This window comes from Scyliorhinus torazame, chromosome 2, assembly GCF_047496885.1.
Source record: "Scyliorhinus torazame isolate Kashiwa2021f chromosome 2, sScyTor2.1, whole genome shotgun sequence".
Taxonomy (NCBI): domain Eukaryota; kingdom Metazoa; phylum Chordata; class Chondrichthyes; order Carcharhiniformes; family Scyliorhinidae; genus Scyliorhinus; species Scyliorhinus torazame.
This window is the reverse complement of record NC_092708.1, coordinates 373,293,304-373,312,647: the sequence shown is the minus strand read 5'-3', so window position 1 is coordinate 373,312,647 and position 19,344 is coordinate 373,293,304. Positions and strand designations below refer to the sequence as shown.

At 50.1% G+C, this 19,344-nt stretch overlaps 1 protein-coding gene across 3 annotated transcripts in view; it reads right to left on the bottom strand.

Annotated features, from left to right (window-relative positions):
• Positions 1–19,344, bottom strand: part of fbln5 (fibulin 5) — a 142,776-nt gene that overhangs the window by 18,296 nt on the left and 105,136 nt on the right. For all 3 annotated transcript variants that reach the window (XM_072493115.1, XM_072493126.1, XM_072493133.1), the window contains one exon: positions 15,553–15,672. In XM_072493115.1, coding sequence (XP_072349216.1) covers positions 15,553–15,672 — 120 coding nt within the window. The remainder of the gene's footprint in view (positions 1–15,552; positions 15,673–19,344) is intronic.

The window sequence follows — 19,344 nt, the reverse complement described above, 5'->3', positions numbered from 1 at the left end:
TGAAGGTCTTGTGCGGTGAGTAGGTCTTGTTCAAACTTGTGCATGAAGATGTTGGCGTATTGGGGTGCAAATTTGGTCCCCATGGCCGTTCCGTGCGTCTGGATGAAGAACTTGTTGTCGAAGGTGGAGACGTTGTGATCCAGAATGAAGCGGATGAGTCGCAGAATTGCATCTGGAGATTGGCAGTTGTCGGTGTTGAGTACTGAGGCTGTTGCAGCAATGCCGTCGTCATGGGGGATGCTGGTATAGAGTGCCGAGACGTCCATTGTGACGAGGAATGTTCGTAGTTCAACTGGTCCATGGGTGCTGAGTTTCTGTAGGAAGTCCGTCGTGTCGCGACAGAAGCTGGGCGTACCTTGTACGATGGGTTTCAAGATGCCCTCGATGTAGCCAGAGAGGTTCTCACACAGGGTCCCATTGCCTGAAACGATAGGACGGCCTGGTGTGTTGGCCTTGTGTATTTTCGGGAGGCAGTAGAGATCTCCAATGCAGAGAGTACGTGGGATGAGAGCACGTAGGGTGCTCTGAAGATCTGGATCCAAGGTCTTGATCAGTCTGTTAAGTTGGCGGATGTGCTCCTTGGTCGGATCTGCGGGTAACTGTCTGTAGTGTTCTTGGTTGTTCAGTTGTCGGTATACTTCTTTGCAGTAGTCCGTTCTGTTCAGCCCCTCCTTTGTCTGCTGGTTTGATGACGATGCTGCGGTTGGTCTTGAGAGCGCAGATGGCATTGCGTTGTGCTTGGGTGACGTTCGGGGCTGTCTTGTGAATGCCACTGATGAATACGGCATTGACGAGACTCCTGACGGCTTGAGCATACATGTCGAGTCTAGGGCAGCGGCCTTCCGGAGGGGTCCAATTCGACTCTTTCCTCTTCAGTTGCCGCACCGCAGATCTCTCGGTCTGCTGTTCCGGTTCATTGACAGTCTGCTTGGGTTCGCTGTTGGCCTCTTGGGGTCTGTGGAAGAATTCCCGGAGCCTCATTCGCCTGATGAATTCCTCCGTGTCTGCTGCGAGACTGATAGGCTCCATTTTGGTGGTGGTGCAGAAATTGAGCCCTCTGCGGAGGACTTCGATTTCGTCTGGTTGAAGGGTGTAGTCTGACAAGTTGACAATAGATTTCCCTGTATTGTTTTCTACTGTGGTACCGGGGGTGGCTTGGTTGCTGCTGGTGGTGATGCAGAGTTTCTCAAGCTTTCTGTTCTTGGTGTGCATATAGGTGGCATAGTATCGTTGTCTCATCTGTTTGGCGGTGTTCCGCAGCTGGTCTGCTGCGTCCTGAGCGCAAGTTGAGAATATGGCCTCTATCTTGGTTTCCAGGTTGCGTCGTCTGCTGTAGAGCTGGCGTACGAGGCGGTTGAGGAGTGTGAGAGAGGTGCGATGGCAGAGTCTGTCAGCGTAGTCTGTGTTGTAGGTCGACTTGAGTGGGTTTGTGATCTGTAGCCCTTTCAGGATCTTGTCTGCTTTCTTGCATCTTTGTAGAGACAAACATGGGACACAACCGACAGAATACCCTTCGTCATCCAGTACTTTCCCGGAGCGGAGAAACTACGACATCTTCTTCACAGCCTTCAACACGTCATCGATAAAGATGAACATCTTGCCAAGGTCATCCCCACACCCCCACTACTTGCCTTCAAACAACCGTGCAACCTCAAACTCATTGTTTGCAGCAAACTACCCAGCCTTCAGAACAGTGACCACGACACCACACAACCCTGCCATGGCAATCATCGACATGGATACCACCATTACACGTGAGAACACCACTCACCACTCGTGCGACTCGGCCAACGTTGTCTACCTCATATGCTGCAGGAAAGGATGTCCCGAAGCGTGGTACATTGGCGAGACCATGCAGACGCTGCGACAACGAATGAACGGACATCGCACGACAATCACCAGGCAGGAATGTTCCCTTCCAGTCGGGGAACACTTCAGCATTCAAGGGCATTCAGCCTCTGATCTCCGGGTAAGCGTTCTCCAAGGCGGCCTTCAGGATGCGCAACAACGCAGAATCGCCGAGCAGAAGCTTATAGCCAAGTTCCGCATACATGAGTGCGGCCTCAACCGGGACCTGGGATTCATGTCGCATTACATTCATCCCCCACCATCTGGCCAGCGAAATCCTACCAACTGTCCTGGCTTGACACAATTCACACCTCTTTAACCCGGGGTTACCCCATCTCTGGATCTGTAAAGATTTAATCACCTGCTAATGCTCGCATTCCAAGCATTGTCTGGCATCTTTGAATCTGTCTATATATATGTTTCTGGAACATACCTCTTCATTCACCTGAGGAAGGAGCTGCGCACCGAAAGCTAGTGACATCGAAACAAACCTGTTGGACTTTAACCTGGTGTTGTAAGACTTCTTACTGTGCTCACCCCAGTCCAACGCCGGCATCTCCACATCATCGGTCAAAGAAGACAGAGAGTAGCAATGGAAGGCTGCTTTTCTGAATGGAGGGCTGTGACTAGTGGTGTTTCACAGGGATCAGTGCTGGGACCTTTGCTGTTTGACAAATATATAAATGACTTGGAGGAAAATGTAACTGGATTGATTAGTAAGTATGCGGACAACACAAAGGTTGGTGGAATTGCGGATAGCGATGAGGACTGTCAGAGGATACAGCAGGATATAGATCGATTGGAGACTTGGACAGAGAGATGGCAGATGGAGTGAGGTAATGCATTTTGGAAGGTCTAATACAGGTGGGAAATATATAGTAAATGGCAGAACCCTTAAGAGTATTGACAGGCAAGGGCAGCATGGCGGCACAGTGGTTAGCACTGCTGCCTCACAGCCGAGATCCCAGGTTCGATCCCGGCTCTGGATCAATGTCCGTGTGGAATTTGCACATTCTCCCCGTGTTTGCGTGGGTTTCGCCCCACAACCCAGAGATGTGCAGAGTAGGTGGATTGGCCATGCTAAATTGCCCCTTGATTGGAAAAAATGAATTGGGTACTCTAAATTTATTTTAAGAAAGAGCGTTGACAGGCAGAGGGATCAGGGTGTACAGATCCACAGGTCACTGAAAGTGGCAACACAGGTGGAGAAGGTAGTCAAGAAGGCATACGGCATGCTTGCCTTCATTGGCTAGGGCATTGAGTATAAGAATTGGCAAGTCATGTTGCAGCTTTATTAGAACCTTAGTTAGGCCACACTTGGAATATAGTGTTCAATTCTGGTCGCCACACTACGAGAAGGATGTGGAGGCTTTAGAGAAGGTGCAGAAGAGATATACCAGGATGTTGCCTGGTATGGAGGGCATTAGCTATGAGGATAGATTGGATAAACCCGGTTTGTTCTCACTGGAACGACGAAGGGTTGAGGAGCGACCTGATAGAGGTCTACAAAATTATGAGGGGCACGGACAAAGTGGATAGTCAGAGACTTTTTCCCCAGGGTGGAGGAGTCAATCACTAGGGGACATAGGTTTAAGGTGCGAGGGGCAAGGTTTAGAGGAGATGTGCGAGGGAAGCATTTTACACAGAGAGTAGTGGGTGCCTGGAACTCGCTGCCGGAGGAGGTGGTGGAAGCAGGGACAATAGTGACGTTTAAGAGACATCTTGACACATACATTAATAGGATGGGAATACAGGGCTAAGGATCCAGGGGGTGTAGAAGGTTTTAGGTTAGACGGGCAGCATGGTCAGCACGGGCTTGGAGGCTGAAAGGCCTGTTCCTGTGCTGTACATTTCTTTGTACTTTCTTGTTCTTGGATACTTACATGAGGGAGAATGGACTATTGGGCTATGCTGATTGGGTTGGGTGAGATGGGAGGAGACTCATGTAGAGCAGAAACAATCAATGTGGACAGTTGACTTCTTCCGGCGCAGTGAAGTCTCTATGGAATCCTATGTAGCTGTGAAACTCAGGGAATACCTTCAAGGAAGGTGGCAGAAATTGGACAGCAAAAACGCCCTGCATCAGAAACACATTAAATACGTTACTACTTATTGACATATTTGTTCTTGGACTGTAATTTACTGGTGGGTTATGCAGAGGATAATTCAACAAAGGTGTGTACATAACACATGTTAAGAGATGTCACTCAGTTGGGACTGGCATTTGTGGAGGTTAAGCAGTACATAACAAAATGCGCTGGGGGGTGGGGTCTGTTAGTAACTGTTGTTCAACCTCTCTGAGACATGGCATCACTTTTTCTGTGCGTATTTTTAAATTTGATTTCTACCCATGAGTAACAGTTTCCTTCTGTGAACCAAACTCCACTGCACAGTTTCACAGTTGGTTGGCTCCATACGCCCAAAAGTACCTTAAAATCCTCAGTAGCAGAGCACCGAAAAACACTCATTTTAGTCAACGCTGCTCATTTCTTGGAAAGCACTTTTACACACTCCAGTAAAAACTTTGTCTTTATAAGGAGTTCAGCTCATTCTAATAGCGAGCTAAACTGGACATTATCCCCATGTGACGTCAAGTGCCAGTGGCCCCCCTCTCACCTTTGGGTCATTCTCACTCTAGAGACTTAAGCACATAATTTAAGCTGACACTTGGACGTGCAATACTGAGGGAATGCTGCACTGTCAGATGAGCTGCCTTTCAGTTGCGACATTAAACCGAGGTCCTTTTTGACCTCCGGGGGATACAAAAGATCCCGTGGCATTATTTGAAACAAAGCCAGGGTTCATATCTCCGGTATCCTTCAATTAACATTAGTAAAAAAATAACAGCTTCTCTGCTTATTGCTGGCATGGGATCTTCCTGTGCGCAAATTGGCTGTCACATTTCTTACATTAGAACAGTGACTTGAAAAGTGTACAGTAAGAAGTCTTACAACACCAGGTTAAAGTCCAACAGGTTTGTTTCGAATTGGGCAGCACGGTGGTGCAGTGGTAGCACTGCAGCCTCACAGCGCCGAGGTCCCAGGTTTGGTCCCGGCTCTGGGTCACTGTCCGTGTGGAGTTTGCACATTCTCCCCGTGTATGCGTGGGTTTTGCCCCCACAACCCAAAGATGTGCAAAGTAGGTGGATTGAACAGGCTGAATTGCCCCTTAATTGGAAAAAATGAATTGGGTACTCTAAATTTATTTTTTAAAAGGTTTGTTTCGAATCTCTAGCTTTCAGAGCGCAGCTCCTTCCTCAGGTGAATTGTGCTCATCCACCTGAGGAAGGAGCTACACTCCAAAAGCTAGTGATTTGAAACAAACCTGTTGGACTTTAACCTGATGTTGTAAAACATCTTACTGTGCCCACCCCAGTCCAACGCCGGCATCTCCACATCTTGAAAAGTGTAGTTCACCGGCTGCACAGATCCTGAGGAGGTGTTATAAAATTATGAAGGGAATAGATAGGATAGATGTGGACAGGTTGTTTTCACTGGCAGGTGAAAGCAGAACTAGGGGGCAATACCTCAAAATAAGGGGAAGTAGATTTAGGACTGAGATTAGGAGGAACTTCTTCACCCAAAGAGTTGTGAATCTAGAATTCGCTGCCCAGTGAAGCAGTTGAGGCTCCTTCATTAAATGTTTTCAAGATAAAGATAGATAGTTTTTTTGAAGAATAAAGGGATTAAGGGTTATGGTGTTCGTGCGGGAAAGTGGAGCTAAGTCCACAAAAGATCAGCCATGATCTCATTGAATGGCGGAGCAGGCTCGAAGGGCCAGATGGCCTACTCCTGCTCCTAGTCCTTATGTTCTTATGTTATACAAATGCAAGTCTCCCTTTCTTTAAGATTGCAGGCTAGATGTAACATCTCACGTCAGGACTACATTCTCTGTCTTTTCATCCACTACAGTCGGTTGTGCAGCTACCAAGTTCCAGGGATGGAGCGAGAAGGAATGAGCTGTTCTTATACTTTACTTTCCAATCAACGCTGTTCCTTTAACTGGTTCATACCATGTCCCTGTGCAGACTTTAATCTGAGCTGGTGCGTGAATATCAAACTGTAGCTCATCTCACACCTCTCCTCAGTTCTGTTTGTATTGATTCCAATTGGGAGGAGTGACTCGCTGTCTTCTATTTTACACAGGCTGATCCCCCGCAATGGAAAATATACTTTCCATTATTTACCTCTTTGACATTCTTTGCTTTTTGGACATCAGTCATTATGCTGCTTTCCTTAAAGCTTTAGCTGCAGGCTGTAACACTTAATCCTTGCTGTGAAAATCCGTTTGAAAGATCAATCCACTGGAAAGATTAATCACTGATGTTATCCCTCTTTGTGTTTTGTCAGATTTCTTTGTGGGCATTTCCAACTTTATTTTGTTTAAACCCTGCAAGTACCGATGGCCCCATTCAGGGCAGCCCTCTTGGAAAGAGTGATCACACCTCACAGCGATGGAAGCAGAATGAATATTGATATGCAGTGATTAACCCAGCATTATTTTGGGTTGGCACGAGGAGACATAGCTTTAAACTGAGGGGTAATAGATATAGGACAGAGGTCAGAGGTAGTTTCTTTACGCAAAGAGTAGTGAGGCCGTGGAATGCCCTACCTGCAACAGTAGTGAACTCGCCAACATTGAGGGCATTTAAAAGTTTATTGGATAAATATATGGATGATAATGGCATAGTGTAAGTTAGATGGCTTTTGTTTCGGTGCACCATCGTGGGCTGAAGGGCCTGTACTGCGCTGTATCGTTCTATGTTCTATTATTAACAACTGTTCCGCATGCCTGGGTGCAGTACCTCCTCCAGATCAGTGCCTTTAATAATATATCTTCAGCACTTTTCCAAACAGAAGATCTTTCCTTGTTGAAGAATTTCTGCAAAGGATTAGGAGGTTGTTGTTGTTCTTTGTTTTTTGTTCTTTCAGGGTGGTGAAGGTTGTAATGTTAACAAAGAACAGCAAGCAGTGTTTAACAAACAAAGCTAATTTATTACACTACACTGAATTAGATTCGAACATATTACGAAGGAATTAGTTCAGTAAAGATTACACTACACATCTGCAATATTTAACTAGGGGCTGGTTTAGCACACTGGGCTAAATCGCTGGCTTTCCAAGCAGGTCAGCAGCACGGTTCAATTCCCGTACCAGCCTCCCCGAATAGGCGCCGGAATGTGGCGAGTAGGGGCTTTTCACAGTAACTTCATGGAAGCCTACTTGTGACAATAAGCGATTTTCATTTCATAACTATGCTATCAGTTAAACTATCTCACACCTACTCTGTCTCTCCTGCTCTCTCCCACTCTCTCCGAGAAGTCAAAGATGCATGTGATATTTATATGGTTGCTCTATCGCACCATCTGGTGATTAGAGTACTAACCTTTTATGTACTCTACAATATCCACATATTGTGACAGTTGTCAGAGGAGCACACTCTCCTGACTCCTCAGCAACACAATCCAGCCGTTGCACACAAGATCACGCCACCGCAGTTACGAGAGTACCGATGCAAGGCTGCGGGAAAAGAAGAAACTCCCTCCTATATCAGGAGGGGGCAAGTTGGGAATAAGGTCCGTTCAGTGCAGAGGGAGCTTCACTCTGGACCTGGACGGTCACAGGTTGGGCTGAGCATGTGCAATTACTGACAATGAGTGGTACACATTGGAAAATGTTCCATTCTTCAACAACAACATCCCTGAAGTGAACTAATACACCAGAAAAAAAAAAATCACCCTCTACACTGGGGAGACTAAACGCAGACTGGGTGGCCGCTTTGTGGAAGACCTTCGCTCCGCCCGCAAGCATAACTCCAACCTTCCGGTCACTTTCCATTTCAACTCAGCATCTTGCGTCCATGTCCATCCTGAGGCTGTTGCAATGTGCCATGATACATAATGCAAACTGGAAGAAGAACACCTCGGGCGGGATTCTCCGGCGGTGGGATTCTCCGTTTTGCCAGCGCCCGGGGGGTTTCCCGACGGCGTGGGGCTGCCCGCCAATGGGAAACCCCATTGACCGTCCGGCGTAACGGAGAATCCCGCTGGCAGGTCGAGGCAGAAATGTGGTGCGGCGGGGCGGAGAATCCAGTCCCTCATCTTCCGATTAGGCCTTCTGGACTCAACATTGAGCTCAACAACTTTAGACGATGAACTTCCCCCTCCATCTGCGGCCTCCCCCCCCCCCACACTTTTTGTAGTTTGTTGCTTGTGGTTTTTCAGTTCCCTTGGCCTGCCCCAATAAACCCCCACCCCTTTCCCACATGTCCACCGGTCTCTTGTTGTTTGCTTTAACTCCCATTAACACATTCTGCTAACTTACCTTTTCGCCACGATTAACACTTTTCATCCCTTACTGGCACCATTAACACTCCCTTTTGTCTCATGCTCATGCCACCTTTGTCAATTTTTCCTTTGCCCCGTTCTATTCTGCCCCACCTCCTCCATCCCTTTCCTACTGTATTGTTCATCACATGTCTTCAGTTCTGTCCAATGACTCGAGTTTCCCTTGTCACAGATGCAGCCAGACCTGCTGAGTTTATCCAACATTTTCTGTTTTTATTTATGATTTTAAAGTAATGGGTACTGATGGGAAAGCACTTTAAAACCTTAGATTTGTCAGACGTGGACACACCCACGTGGAACAATGAGGTTCAAAGCATTAGGGAGAATATTAGTGAGTTAGAGATATTTGAAATCTTCGTACTTTTATTTACATAGAGAGGTAATCAACACGTGCATAAATGTGTAACTTAAATACCAAATAATATCACAGTCCCTTCCGTATAAAATAGTTACAGCACAGATGAGGTCATTCAGCCCATCATATGTGTGCCGGCCTTTTGCAAGAACAACTCTGATAGTCCCTCTCTCCTGCCCTCTCCCTGCAGCCTGACCAATTGTTTCTCTTCAGGAGCTTATCCAAGTCCTCTTTGAATGCTACAACTGAACCTTTTCCCATCACACCCTCAGGAAGTGCATCCCAGATTCCAACCACTTGCGACGTAAAAAAGGTTTCCCATGTCATCGTTTCTTCTTTTCCCGATCACCATAAAGCGTGGATCACCACTTTCTCCCTATCTACTCCATTACGGACCCCCGACCCCCTCATGATTTTGAACAATCGAGTCAAATCGCCTCACCAAGGAGAATAGCCCCAGTTTCAACAATTTAATCACATAATTGAAGTTTCTCATCCCTGCAGCCAAAGTCATGTTGAATCATAGAATCCCTACAGTGCAGAAGGAGGCCATTCAGCCCATCGAGTCTGCACCGACCCTTCGAATGAGCGCTCTACCCATGTCTACTCCCCCATCCACCCCGCCCTATCTCCGTAACCCCATAACCTAACCTGCACATCCCTGAACATTCAAGGCAATTGATCATGGCCAATCCAAAATCACGGGCGGGTTTCTCCGACCCCCCGCCAGGTCGGAGAATCGCCGGGGGTCGGCGTGAATCCTGCCCCCACCGGCCTCCAAATTCTCCCACCCCCCAAAAGTCGCTGCGGTGTGAATCGCGCCGCCCGCCTCGGAGAATGGCGGGGATCAGCGCGACTCGGGGCCGCCCGAATTCTCCGGCCCGCGATGGGCCGAGTTCCCGCCTGTTTTTGACGGGTCCCGCCGGTGTAAATCAAGGTAGGTCCCTACCGGTGGGACCCAGCTTCGTGAGCAGCCTCCGGGGTCCTCGGGGGAGCGCGGGGCGATCTGGCCCCGGGGGTGCCCCCACGGTGGCCTGGCCCACGGTCGGGGCCCACCGATCCGCGGGCGGGCCTGTGCCGTAGGGGCACTCTATTCCTACGTGCCGGCAGTGTAAGCGTCCGCAATGGCCGGCGCGAAGGTGAACCCCCCCTGCGCATGCGCGGGGATGACGTCAGCAGACGCAGGCACTCCTGCGCATGCGCGGACCCGGGCCGGCTGGCGGAGTCCCTTCAGCCCCGGCTGGCGCGGCGCCAAAGGCCTTCCACGCCAGCCAGCAGGGCGCAAACGACTCCGGCGCCGTCCTAACCCCTGAAGGTGCTGAGGATTCCGCACCTTTGGGGCGGCCCGACACCAAAGTTGTTCCCGCCACTCCACTGCGCCGTTTCTGCCCACCCCACCGATTCCCGGAGAATCCCACCCCACATCTTTGTGGGAGGAAACCGGAGCACCCGGAGGAAACCCACGCAGACAAGGGGGGAGCGTGCAGAATCTGCACAGTGACCCAGGCCGGATTTGAACACGGTTTCCTGGTGCTGTGAGGCAGCAGTGCTAACCATTGTGCCATCCCAAAGACTGAAACACCTGGGCCCGAATCCATAAAAGGCAAATAGGTACTTAATTTTATACCCCCTGGCACAAGGGGGAGGGGAGAGAAAGCAACAATAAATATTAAGTGAAAGTTAGACATATGGCCAAGGATAAACACAGTAAATAAGTCCGTCATCCCTGGAACCATTCCCAAAAACCTTTCCTGCAACTCTCTCATCCCTCCACAACTTGGGAAAGTGCAGTCCCCCGGAACTGGACGCAATACTCCAGCTGAGGCTACATTAGCGTTTTAAACAGATTCGCCATTTTGTGCCCTGCCTGTATTTACAAAGCCCAGGATCCTGCATACCATTTTAACCACTTTCCCAATGTGTCTGCCCATGTTCAATAATTTATGCACATTAACACCTGTGGTATTATAGGTATTACGGTACCCGATAGGCTAAAGCACCTCTGCGTGGCTACACTCCTGGGTTTAGACTTCCAGTGTAATCTTCAAAGTCTGACCTTCAAATTCGGCGGCCCTATACCCCCCCTTACTGTCTGCGGCCTCGCGACCCTTAAGGTCGACCCACCTTCCCTGTTTGCGAACCTCACCCCGGATTGCAAACCCATCGCCACCAGGAGCAGGCGCTACAGTGCCCAGGACTGGATCTTTATTAGATCAGGGGTCCAAAGGCTACTGTGGGAAGGGGTCATTGAAGCCAGTAACAGCCCCTGGAGAGCTCAAGTAGTGGTGGTAAAGACCGGGGAGAAGCATAGGATGGTCATCGACTACAGTCAGGCCATCAACAGGTTTATGCAGCTGGACGCGTACCCTCTCCCCCGCATATCCGACCTGGTAAACAGGATCGCGCATTATAAGGTCTTCTCCACGGTGGATCTCAAGTCCGCCTACCACCAGCTCCCCATCCGTACTAGTGACCGCAAATACACTGCCTTCGAGGCAGATGGGCGGCTCTATCACTTCTTACGGGTTCCCTTCGGTGTCACCAACGGGGTCTCGGTCTTCCAGCACAAGATGGACCGACTGGTTGACCGGTACGGTTTACGGGCAACATTCCCGTGTCTCGATAATGTCACCATCTGCGGCCATGACCAGCAGGACCACGACATCAACCTCCGAAAATTTCTCCAGACCACTAAAATCCTCAACCTTACATACAACAAGGATAAATGCGGGTTTAGCACTGACCGCCTAGCCATCCTCGGCTACGTAGTGCGAAATGGAGTTATAGGCCCCGACCCTGAACACATGCTTATGGAGTTCCCCCTCCCTCACTGCTCCAAGGCCCTGAAACGTTGCCTAGGGTTTTTTAGCTACTGCGCCCAGTGGGTCCCCAACTACGCAGACAAGGCCCGTCCCCTGATCCAACCCACAGCTTTTCCCCTGTCGATAGAGGCCCGCCTACTCCATCGAGGAGGTCAGGACAGCCACCAGGGACTGCCAAATCTGCGCGGAGTGCAAACCGCACTTCTACCGGCCAGAGAAAGCGCACCTGATAAAGGCTTCCCGTCCCTTTGAACGCCTCAGCATGGACTTCAAAGGCCCCCTCCCCTCCACCGACCGCAACACATACTTCCTGAACGTGATTGACGAGTACTCCCGGTTCCCATTCGCCATCCCCTGCCCCAACATGACCGCAACCACCGTCATCAAGGCCCTCCATAGCATCTTTGCACTGTTCGGGTTCCCCGCTTACAAACACAGCGATAGGGGATCCTCCTTTATGAGCGACGAACTGCGTCAATTCCTGCTCAGCAAGGGCATTGCCTCGAGCAGGACGACCAGTTACAACCCCCGGGGTAACGGACAGGAAGAGAGGGAGAACGGAACAGTCTGGAAGACCGTCCTACTGGCCCTACGATCCAGGAACCTCTCAGTCTCCCACTGGCAAGAGGCCTCCCGGATGCCCTCCACTCCATCCGGTCACTGCTTTGTACGACCACCAATCAGACACCCCACGAACGTCTCCTTGTCTTCCCCAGGAAGTCCTCCTCTGGGACTTCGCTCCTAACCTGGCTGGCAGCACCCCGACCCATCCTGCTCTGAAAACACGTGCGGGCGCACAAGTCGGACCCGTTGGTCGAGAGGGTCCATCTGCTCCATGCTAACCTCCAGTACGCCTACGTGGCGTACCCCGACGGCAGACAAGATACGGTCTCCCTACGGGATCTGGCACCCGCCGGAACCCCACGCACATCCCAGCCACCAGCACCTTACAGGAGGATCGGTCCTTCCGCCGGCCCCGCCTAGGCCCCCCCACCCACCGACGCCACCCGCAGGCACTCCCTTCCCAGGTCAACTGTTTTCCCCACCAGCGCTGTCTAGGGGTGCCGAAGCTGCCATGGAGATCAAAACCACGCTCCCGGAGTCACAGACGCCCGAGCCTCCACCGGAGTCACCACCGAATCTCCGACGATCACAGAGGACGACCAGGGCCCCCGGTAGACTGATTGCTTCATTTTAATTGTAAACTGTAAATATAAGCCATCAAATGTACAGAGCTATCAGAATTGTAAATAGTTACTAAACACTGTACGGAGGTATTACGGTACCTCCATAACTAATTATACCACATTGTCATGTTTTTTAGTTTCAGGCCACCACCCCTGCCGGACTCTTTTTTAACAGGGGGTGAATGTGGTATTATATGTATTACGGTACCTGATAGGCTAAAGCACCATTGGTGGAAACTGTATGCTTTCTATTGGTTAGAATGTATGATAGCTCCGCCCTGCTAGGTGGGGTATAAGAACCCGTGCCGCCCCAGCAGCCTTCTTTCTGTACCTGAGCTGCTGGGGGAAACATCTAGCTTATTAAAGCCTTCAGTTGGACTACAACCTCGCTTTAGTGGTCATTGATCGTGCATCACAGACAATACCTGCAAGCGAATAGAACTTTAAAATACAAACTTATTTCATTGTTCGCACCCAGTTTGTTCGCCAATTATAAATTTTAACTGCAAACTGCAGTTAAGTGACCTTTTTTAAACCAAGTCCGCACTTTCAGTCATAACAGCCTCTGTGTAATTTGTTATTTCAAGCAAATTGGAGCCTAACTGTGGGATACAATTCAAAAAATGTCTCATTTGTGACAGGAAATGACTTAATACAAATGAATATTTAATTTGGAATTCAAGCTGGAGAAAAAGAATTTAACTGTTACAGCATTGTTTCTCTTTCCGGCAGATGACAAATTTATCACTTGTTTTATATTAATGTTAAATTCTTCAACACAATGCAACTTGTGGCTTCGGGTGATATGTACTCCAGTTTATGGCAGCTGTAGGACACCTCGGCCTTGATTAGGGAGCCTCCACCCTAACCCCCCACCCTTGATTCTTTTAATTTACATGTCTCAGCACCTGACCATGTGGTGCACTTCTTACTGAACAACAACTTGCATCTATATAGCATACATAACATTTCAAAAACATTGCAAGTTGCTGAAGGGCGTGATTCAACCAAAACATTTCTAAGAGCTGGATTCTTCCTTCCCGCCCGCCGCAAGATTGCCACGGGCGAGACGCGGACAATGGAAAAAAGTCCATTGACCTGGGGCGGGATTCCCCAGCCACCGGCCAGGCTTGGCCAGAGAATCCCGCCCTAAGTGTCATTTTGGGCAAGTTTGCCGTGGTGCTTCTCACCGTTTCTTTGGGTGAGATTCACACCGCTATTCAACGATCCCTAGGACGCGATCTACCGGTCGCGTCCCACCTGAACGGGATCTAATGGAATCGTGCGAGATGTCACGATCTGAATCCTGCCCATTGCGGGCGGGATCAGTGTTTGGCAAATCTGCATACTAGAGTGAACACCTAGGGTGGGCTTTTTTGGACGTGCCCTCCCTGCGACCGGAAATTCCCGCCTAAGCTCAACGGACTTTTATATGGTCCCCATGCCATCCGTGGCGATCTTGTGCCGGGCGCGGCCAAAAAATCCAGCCCCTAGTCTTACTCTAATATGTGTTTGCCTGATCTGCCCGAGTCCCTGGAATCTAATCCCCTTTGCCTTGGAGACATTGGGTGAGCACTGTTTAGTACCGGTCCCCATGGGGGAGAGGGAGGTGGTTGGCTGGCTTCCAGGCAAGGTGGCATCCTGATTCTGCCAGGCTGCAATGCTGGCATTGTGCCCATGCTGGTGTTGGGCCCAGGGGTGCCCTGCCCATGTGGGGTGCAGGGGAGGACCCAGTGGTTGTGAGGGGGGAGTTGAATGATTGGGGTGCCATTTAACAAGGGTGGCCTGATCTCCTTCTGGACTGAAGACTTTTGGCGAGCAGAACTCCTCAGTGAAGGAAATGGGACTGTGTGGCCTTGGTGGGTGTGCCAGGATGGTAATGCCATGGTGGCAGGGCCATGGTGCCTGGGTGCAAAATGGAGAGCCAGGGGGCCACCTGCCCATCCCTGACCACTCAGGGCTCTCCAATGACCTAGGAACCCCCTCCCCCCCCCAGGTACTGTTAGGCCTGTTTCCCGTTTGTGTGGACCAATACTAAATGGCACCCAGTCCAGGCCTCGCTGGCGAGGCCGTTAGTTCCTGGGTGCCAGGAGAATATGGCGCAGACATATTTAAATGAGCCGTACGGATCAGATATGGGTGAGATCCAGGTCACGACGTTATGCGAGGTTCAGATGAATCTCGCTAGATGCCTCCAGCATTGCGAACCTTTCACAAGATTCACCGGCCTTATCGCGTCACAAAGTCAGACGGGCCAGGCTGATAAACCACGCCCAGATTTTCAATGTCAAACAGAAAGGAAGCAATCCTCAACTCAGATGCTATGGCAAGTACAAAGCTGAGACAGGATACCAAACTCATTTCCAAACACAGTACAGTCAACAAATTTTAATGAGTGTGTCAAAAGACACACGGATGGCAAGTTAACACAACAGGAAAATCTAGGGTCCTCATATTCGCTTTGATGACAAAATGGTTATTTTTCAACAGACAACTCGTAAAACCTTAATATTAGCCGAATGTTTTGGTTATTTCTTTCTTGTATCCAACATTGCAAACATGACCCCATGAATAAATATGTGGGTTTGAGCTTCCGGTTTAATTGGAAAGGAACGTGGACATTGCATGTAGCGATTTCCCCTTTGGCGTTTGGCCTCTTCTTGTCATTTATTTGTTAATTTAGTAGGCTCAGATATAAACTTGTTCACATTCACTGGCCATAGACCCATTGAGTCTCACTCGTTTCCAGCAAGTGGTTGTATACTGGTCATGCTGTATTATGGGTATGGACAACGAAAGGTCTTGGGAGTGTTTCCAACAACAGCCAGATCTCCAGTCGATCAAGTATGAAGTTAGCAAAACCATGGGGTCGTTCACGCATTGCTCAATGAAGCGTTCATTTGGGTTAGAGACTCGCTGGTGTTGGGAGGTGAGGGATGGAGGCAGGAAAATAAAGACAGACTTTTTTAAAAAGAAAATTGTTCCGTCTCTTACCATCACAACCTGTTCCATCTGAGTTTAATTCATATCCAGTATCGCAGCGACAGAGGTAGGAACCATATGCGTTGATGCAATGCTGGCTGCAAGGATTCTCTCCAGCACATTCATCGACATCTACAATACAGAGAACAAACATCAGCACAGTGAGTCACTTGTGGGGGATAGAATATATCAGATGTCCTTTATCCCGCTCTGAAAATCATGCTTTAGTGGACGTCAGGCGATTACTCTCAAAGACCAAAGCACAAACCTTTAATTTTTAAATAATCTTTTTAATATTCTTTATTGTCACAAGTAGACTTACATTAACACTGCAATGAAGTTACTGCGAAAAGCCCCTAGTCGCCACAATCCGGCGCCTGTTCAGGTACACAGATTGAGAATTCAAAATGTCTAATTCACCCAATAGCAGGGGCTGGATTCTCCAATTCTGAGACTAATTGCTGAAGCCGGCGTGGGCCTTTTACAACCGAAAAAGCGGCGCAAAACGGCCACCGATCCCTCATCTGGTGGGGGGGGCTAGCCGGCACGCAGCGTAAAGCCCCTGGCTCTAGCTGCCGATACAGCCGGAAAATTGCTGGGTCCATGGCCGCGCATGCGCACGGCGGCGGCCTACAGCGGTCGCACCGTGCAACATGGCGCCGGCTGCGCCTGGACCCCGCCTGCCAAATAGTGACCCCCTTTGGCCAGGTTTGCCACGCCCGGACCACCCCCCACCGATGGCCCCAGCTCCTGCCAAAGCTCCCACTGCCCGCGGATCGGTCCTCCCCGACTCAGTCCCGACAATAAAATAGCATGAGAGACCCACGCCGTCGGGATCTCGGCTCATCGGAGGCGGAGCATTGGGGGTAGGGCCTCAGGTAACGTCATGAGGCCGTCCATGCGGTATGCAGCATACTCTGCGGGTATGCCATTTTGGAGGGGGCGGAGCATCACAAAAGTGGCGCCGCCCCCATTCCGGCGCCAACATGGATTCTCCGGCTGATCGCCGAACACGGTTTTGGTGTCGGAGACAGGAGAATCCCGCCCCATGTCTTTCGGGACTTGTGGGAGGAAACCGGAGCACCAGGAGGGAACCCACGCAGACACAGGGAGAACGTGCAGACTCTGCACAGTGATCCAAGCCAGGAATCGGACCTGGGACCCTGGTGCTGTGATGCCACAGTGCTAACCACTGTGCTACCGTGCCACCCAACTGTGCCACCGTGCAACCCATAGGGCCACATAGAGGCTACAAGAGGCAACTAGCAAAGAAAACAGCATCAAAGACATGCACATGGCTATATTTGTGTACATGAGATGAAAAGATACCACAGTCTTAATTCTGAGGCAAAGAAAATATTTGTAATAATTAGAAACAGCCACATGAGAAAAGTGTACATTAAAAAATATACATAGAAAAAAATGCACATGAGAAAGGTGTACATGAAAAAATCGCCTTCTGTCCAAAGCAACAAGGGAGTTTGATGACCACAACTGGGGCAGCACATGCTTGTTAGTTAATTTGGACATTCTGAATTCTGCCTCTGTGTATCTGAACAGGTGCCGGAATGTGGCGACTGGGAACTTTTCACTTCATTGCAGGATTAATGTAAGCCTACTTGTGACAATAAAGATTATTTTTAAAAAGTTTGAAACATTACTCAACTTTGTCGTTTGTGAGATCTTGTTTGCAAATTAGTTGCCGTGACTCCTAAAATAATTACTACTTCATTGGCTGCAAAGTGTTTTAGGATATTCTCAAATTGTACCAGGCACTGTATTATTGCAGTTCTACCTTTTCTTTCACAACAAGTGCTCATTGCAGTTGAAGAGTTGGCCAGTTGATACCATCCTAACCTGTCAGGCATCCCAAAAGAATTGGCAAAAAACATGCAGCCGAATTCTCCGTTCCTGAGACGAGGGACTGGATTCACCGGTCGAAATCGCGTTCGGTGATCGGTCGGAGAATCAAAGTTCCTGACCAAACCGGCGGCGCCGCCGCTTTCGCGTTGCGCTGCCCCCTCCAAAGTGGTGTACTCGGAGGGTACGCTGCGCGAAGTATCAACGGCCTCAGGAAATTGCCTGAGGCCCGCCCCCGACCGGCCGAGTTCCCGACGGCATGGGTCTCTCATGATCTCATCCATCGGGAACTCAGCGTGGTGACTGCGGACTCAGTCCCGCACCCCCACAGTCGGGAGAGGGCCGATCCGCCGGCAGGGGGGAATTTGCCGGGGGCTGGGAGCACTGTTGGGGGGGGGGGTGGTCAAGGCCAGTACCCTTCCCCACATCCATGCAACCAGAATGAGTACCCTTCCCCACATCCATACAAACAGAGCCAGTACTTTCCCCACATCCATACAGAGCCAGTACCCTTCCCCACATCCATACAGAGCCACTACCCTTCCCCACATCCATACAGAGCCACTACCCTTCCCCACATCCATACAGAGCCAGTACCTTCCCCACATCCATACAGAGCCAGTACCTCCCCCACATCCATACAAACAGAGCCAGTACCTTCCCCACATCCTTACAGAGCCACCACCCTTCCCCACATCCATACAGAGCGAGTACCTTCCCCACATCCATACAGAGCCAGTACCTTCCCCACATCCATACAGAGCGAGTAACTTCCCCACATCCATACAGAGCCAGTACCTTCCCCACATCCATACAGAGCGAGTACCTTCCCCACATCCATACAGAGCCACTACCCTTCCCCACATCCATACAGAGCCACTACCCTTCCCCACATCCATACAGAGCCAGTACCTTCCCCACATCCATACAGAGCGAGTACCTTCCCTACATCCATACAGAGCCAGTACCTTCCCCACATCCATACAGAGCGAGTACCTTCCCCACATCCATACAGAGCCAGTACCTTCCCCACATCCATACAGAGCCAGTACCTTCCCCACATCCATACAGAGCCAGTACCTTCCCCACATCCATACAGAGCCAGTAGCCTTCAACACATCCATACAGAGCCAGTACCTTCCCCACATCCATACAGAGCCAGTACATTCCCCACATCCATACAGAGCCAGTACCTTCCCCACATCCATAAGAGCGAGTACCCTTCCCCACATCCATACAAACAGAGCCAGTACCTTCCCCACATCCATACAGAGCCACCACCCTTCCCCACATCCATACAGAGCCAGTACCCTTCCCCACATCCATACAGAGCCACTACCCTTCCCCACATTCATACAGAGCCATTACCCTTCCCCACATCCATACAGAGCCAGTACCTTCCCCACATCCATACAGAGCCACTACCCTTCCCCACATCCATACAGAGCGAGTACCTTCCCCACATCCATACAGAGCCAGTACCTTCCCCACATCCATACAGAGCCAGTACCTTCCCCACATCCATACAGAGCCACTACCCTTCCCCACATCCATACAGAGCCAGTACCTTCCCCACATCCATACAGAGCGAGTACCTTCCCCACATCCATACAGAGCCACTACCCTTCCCCACATCCATACAGAGCCACTACCCTTCCCCACATCCATACAGAGCGAGTACCTTCCCCACATCCATACAGAGCCAGTACCCTTCCCCACATCCATACAGAGCCATTACCTTCTCCACATCCATACAGAGCCAGTACCTTCCCCACATCCATATAGAGCGAGTACCTTCCCCACATCCATACAGAGCCAGTACCTTCCCCACATCCATACAGAGCCAGTACCTTCCCCACATCCATACAGAGCCAGTACCTTCCCCACATCCATACAGAGCCAGTACCTTCCCCACATCCATACAGAGCCAGTACCTTCCCCACA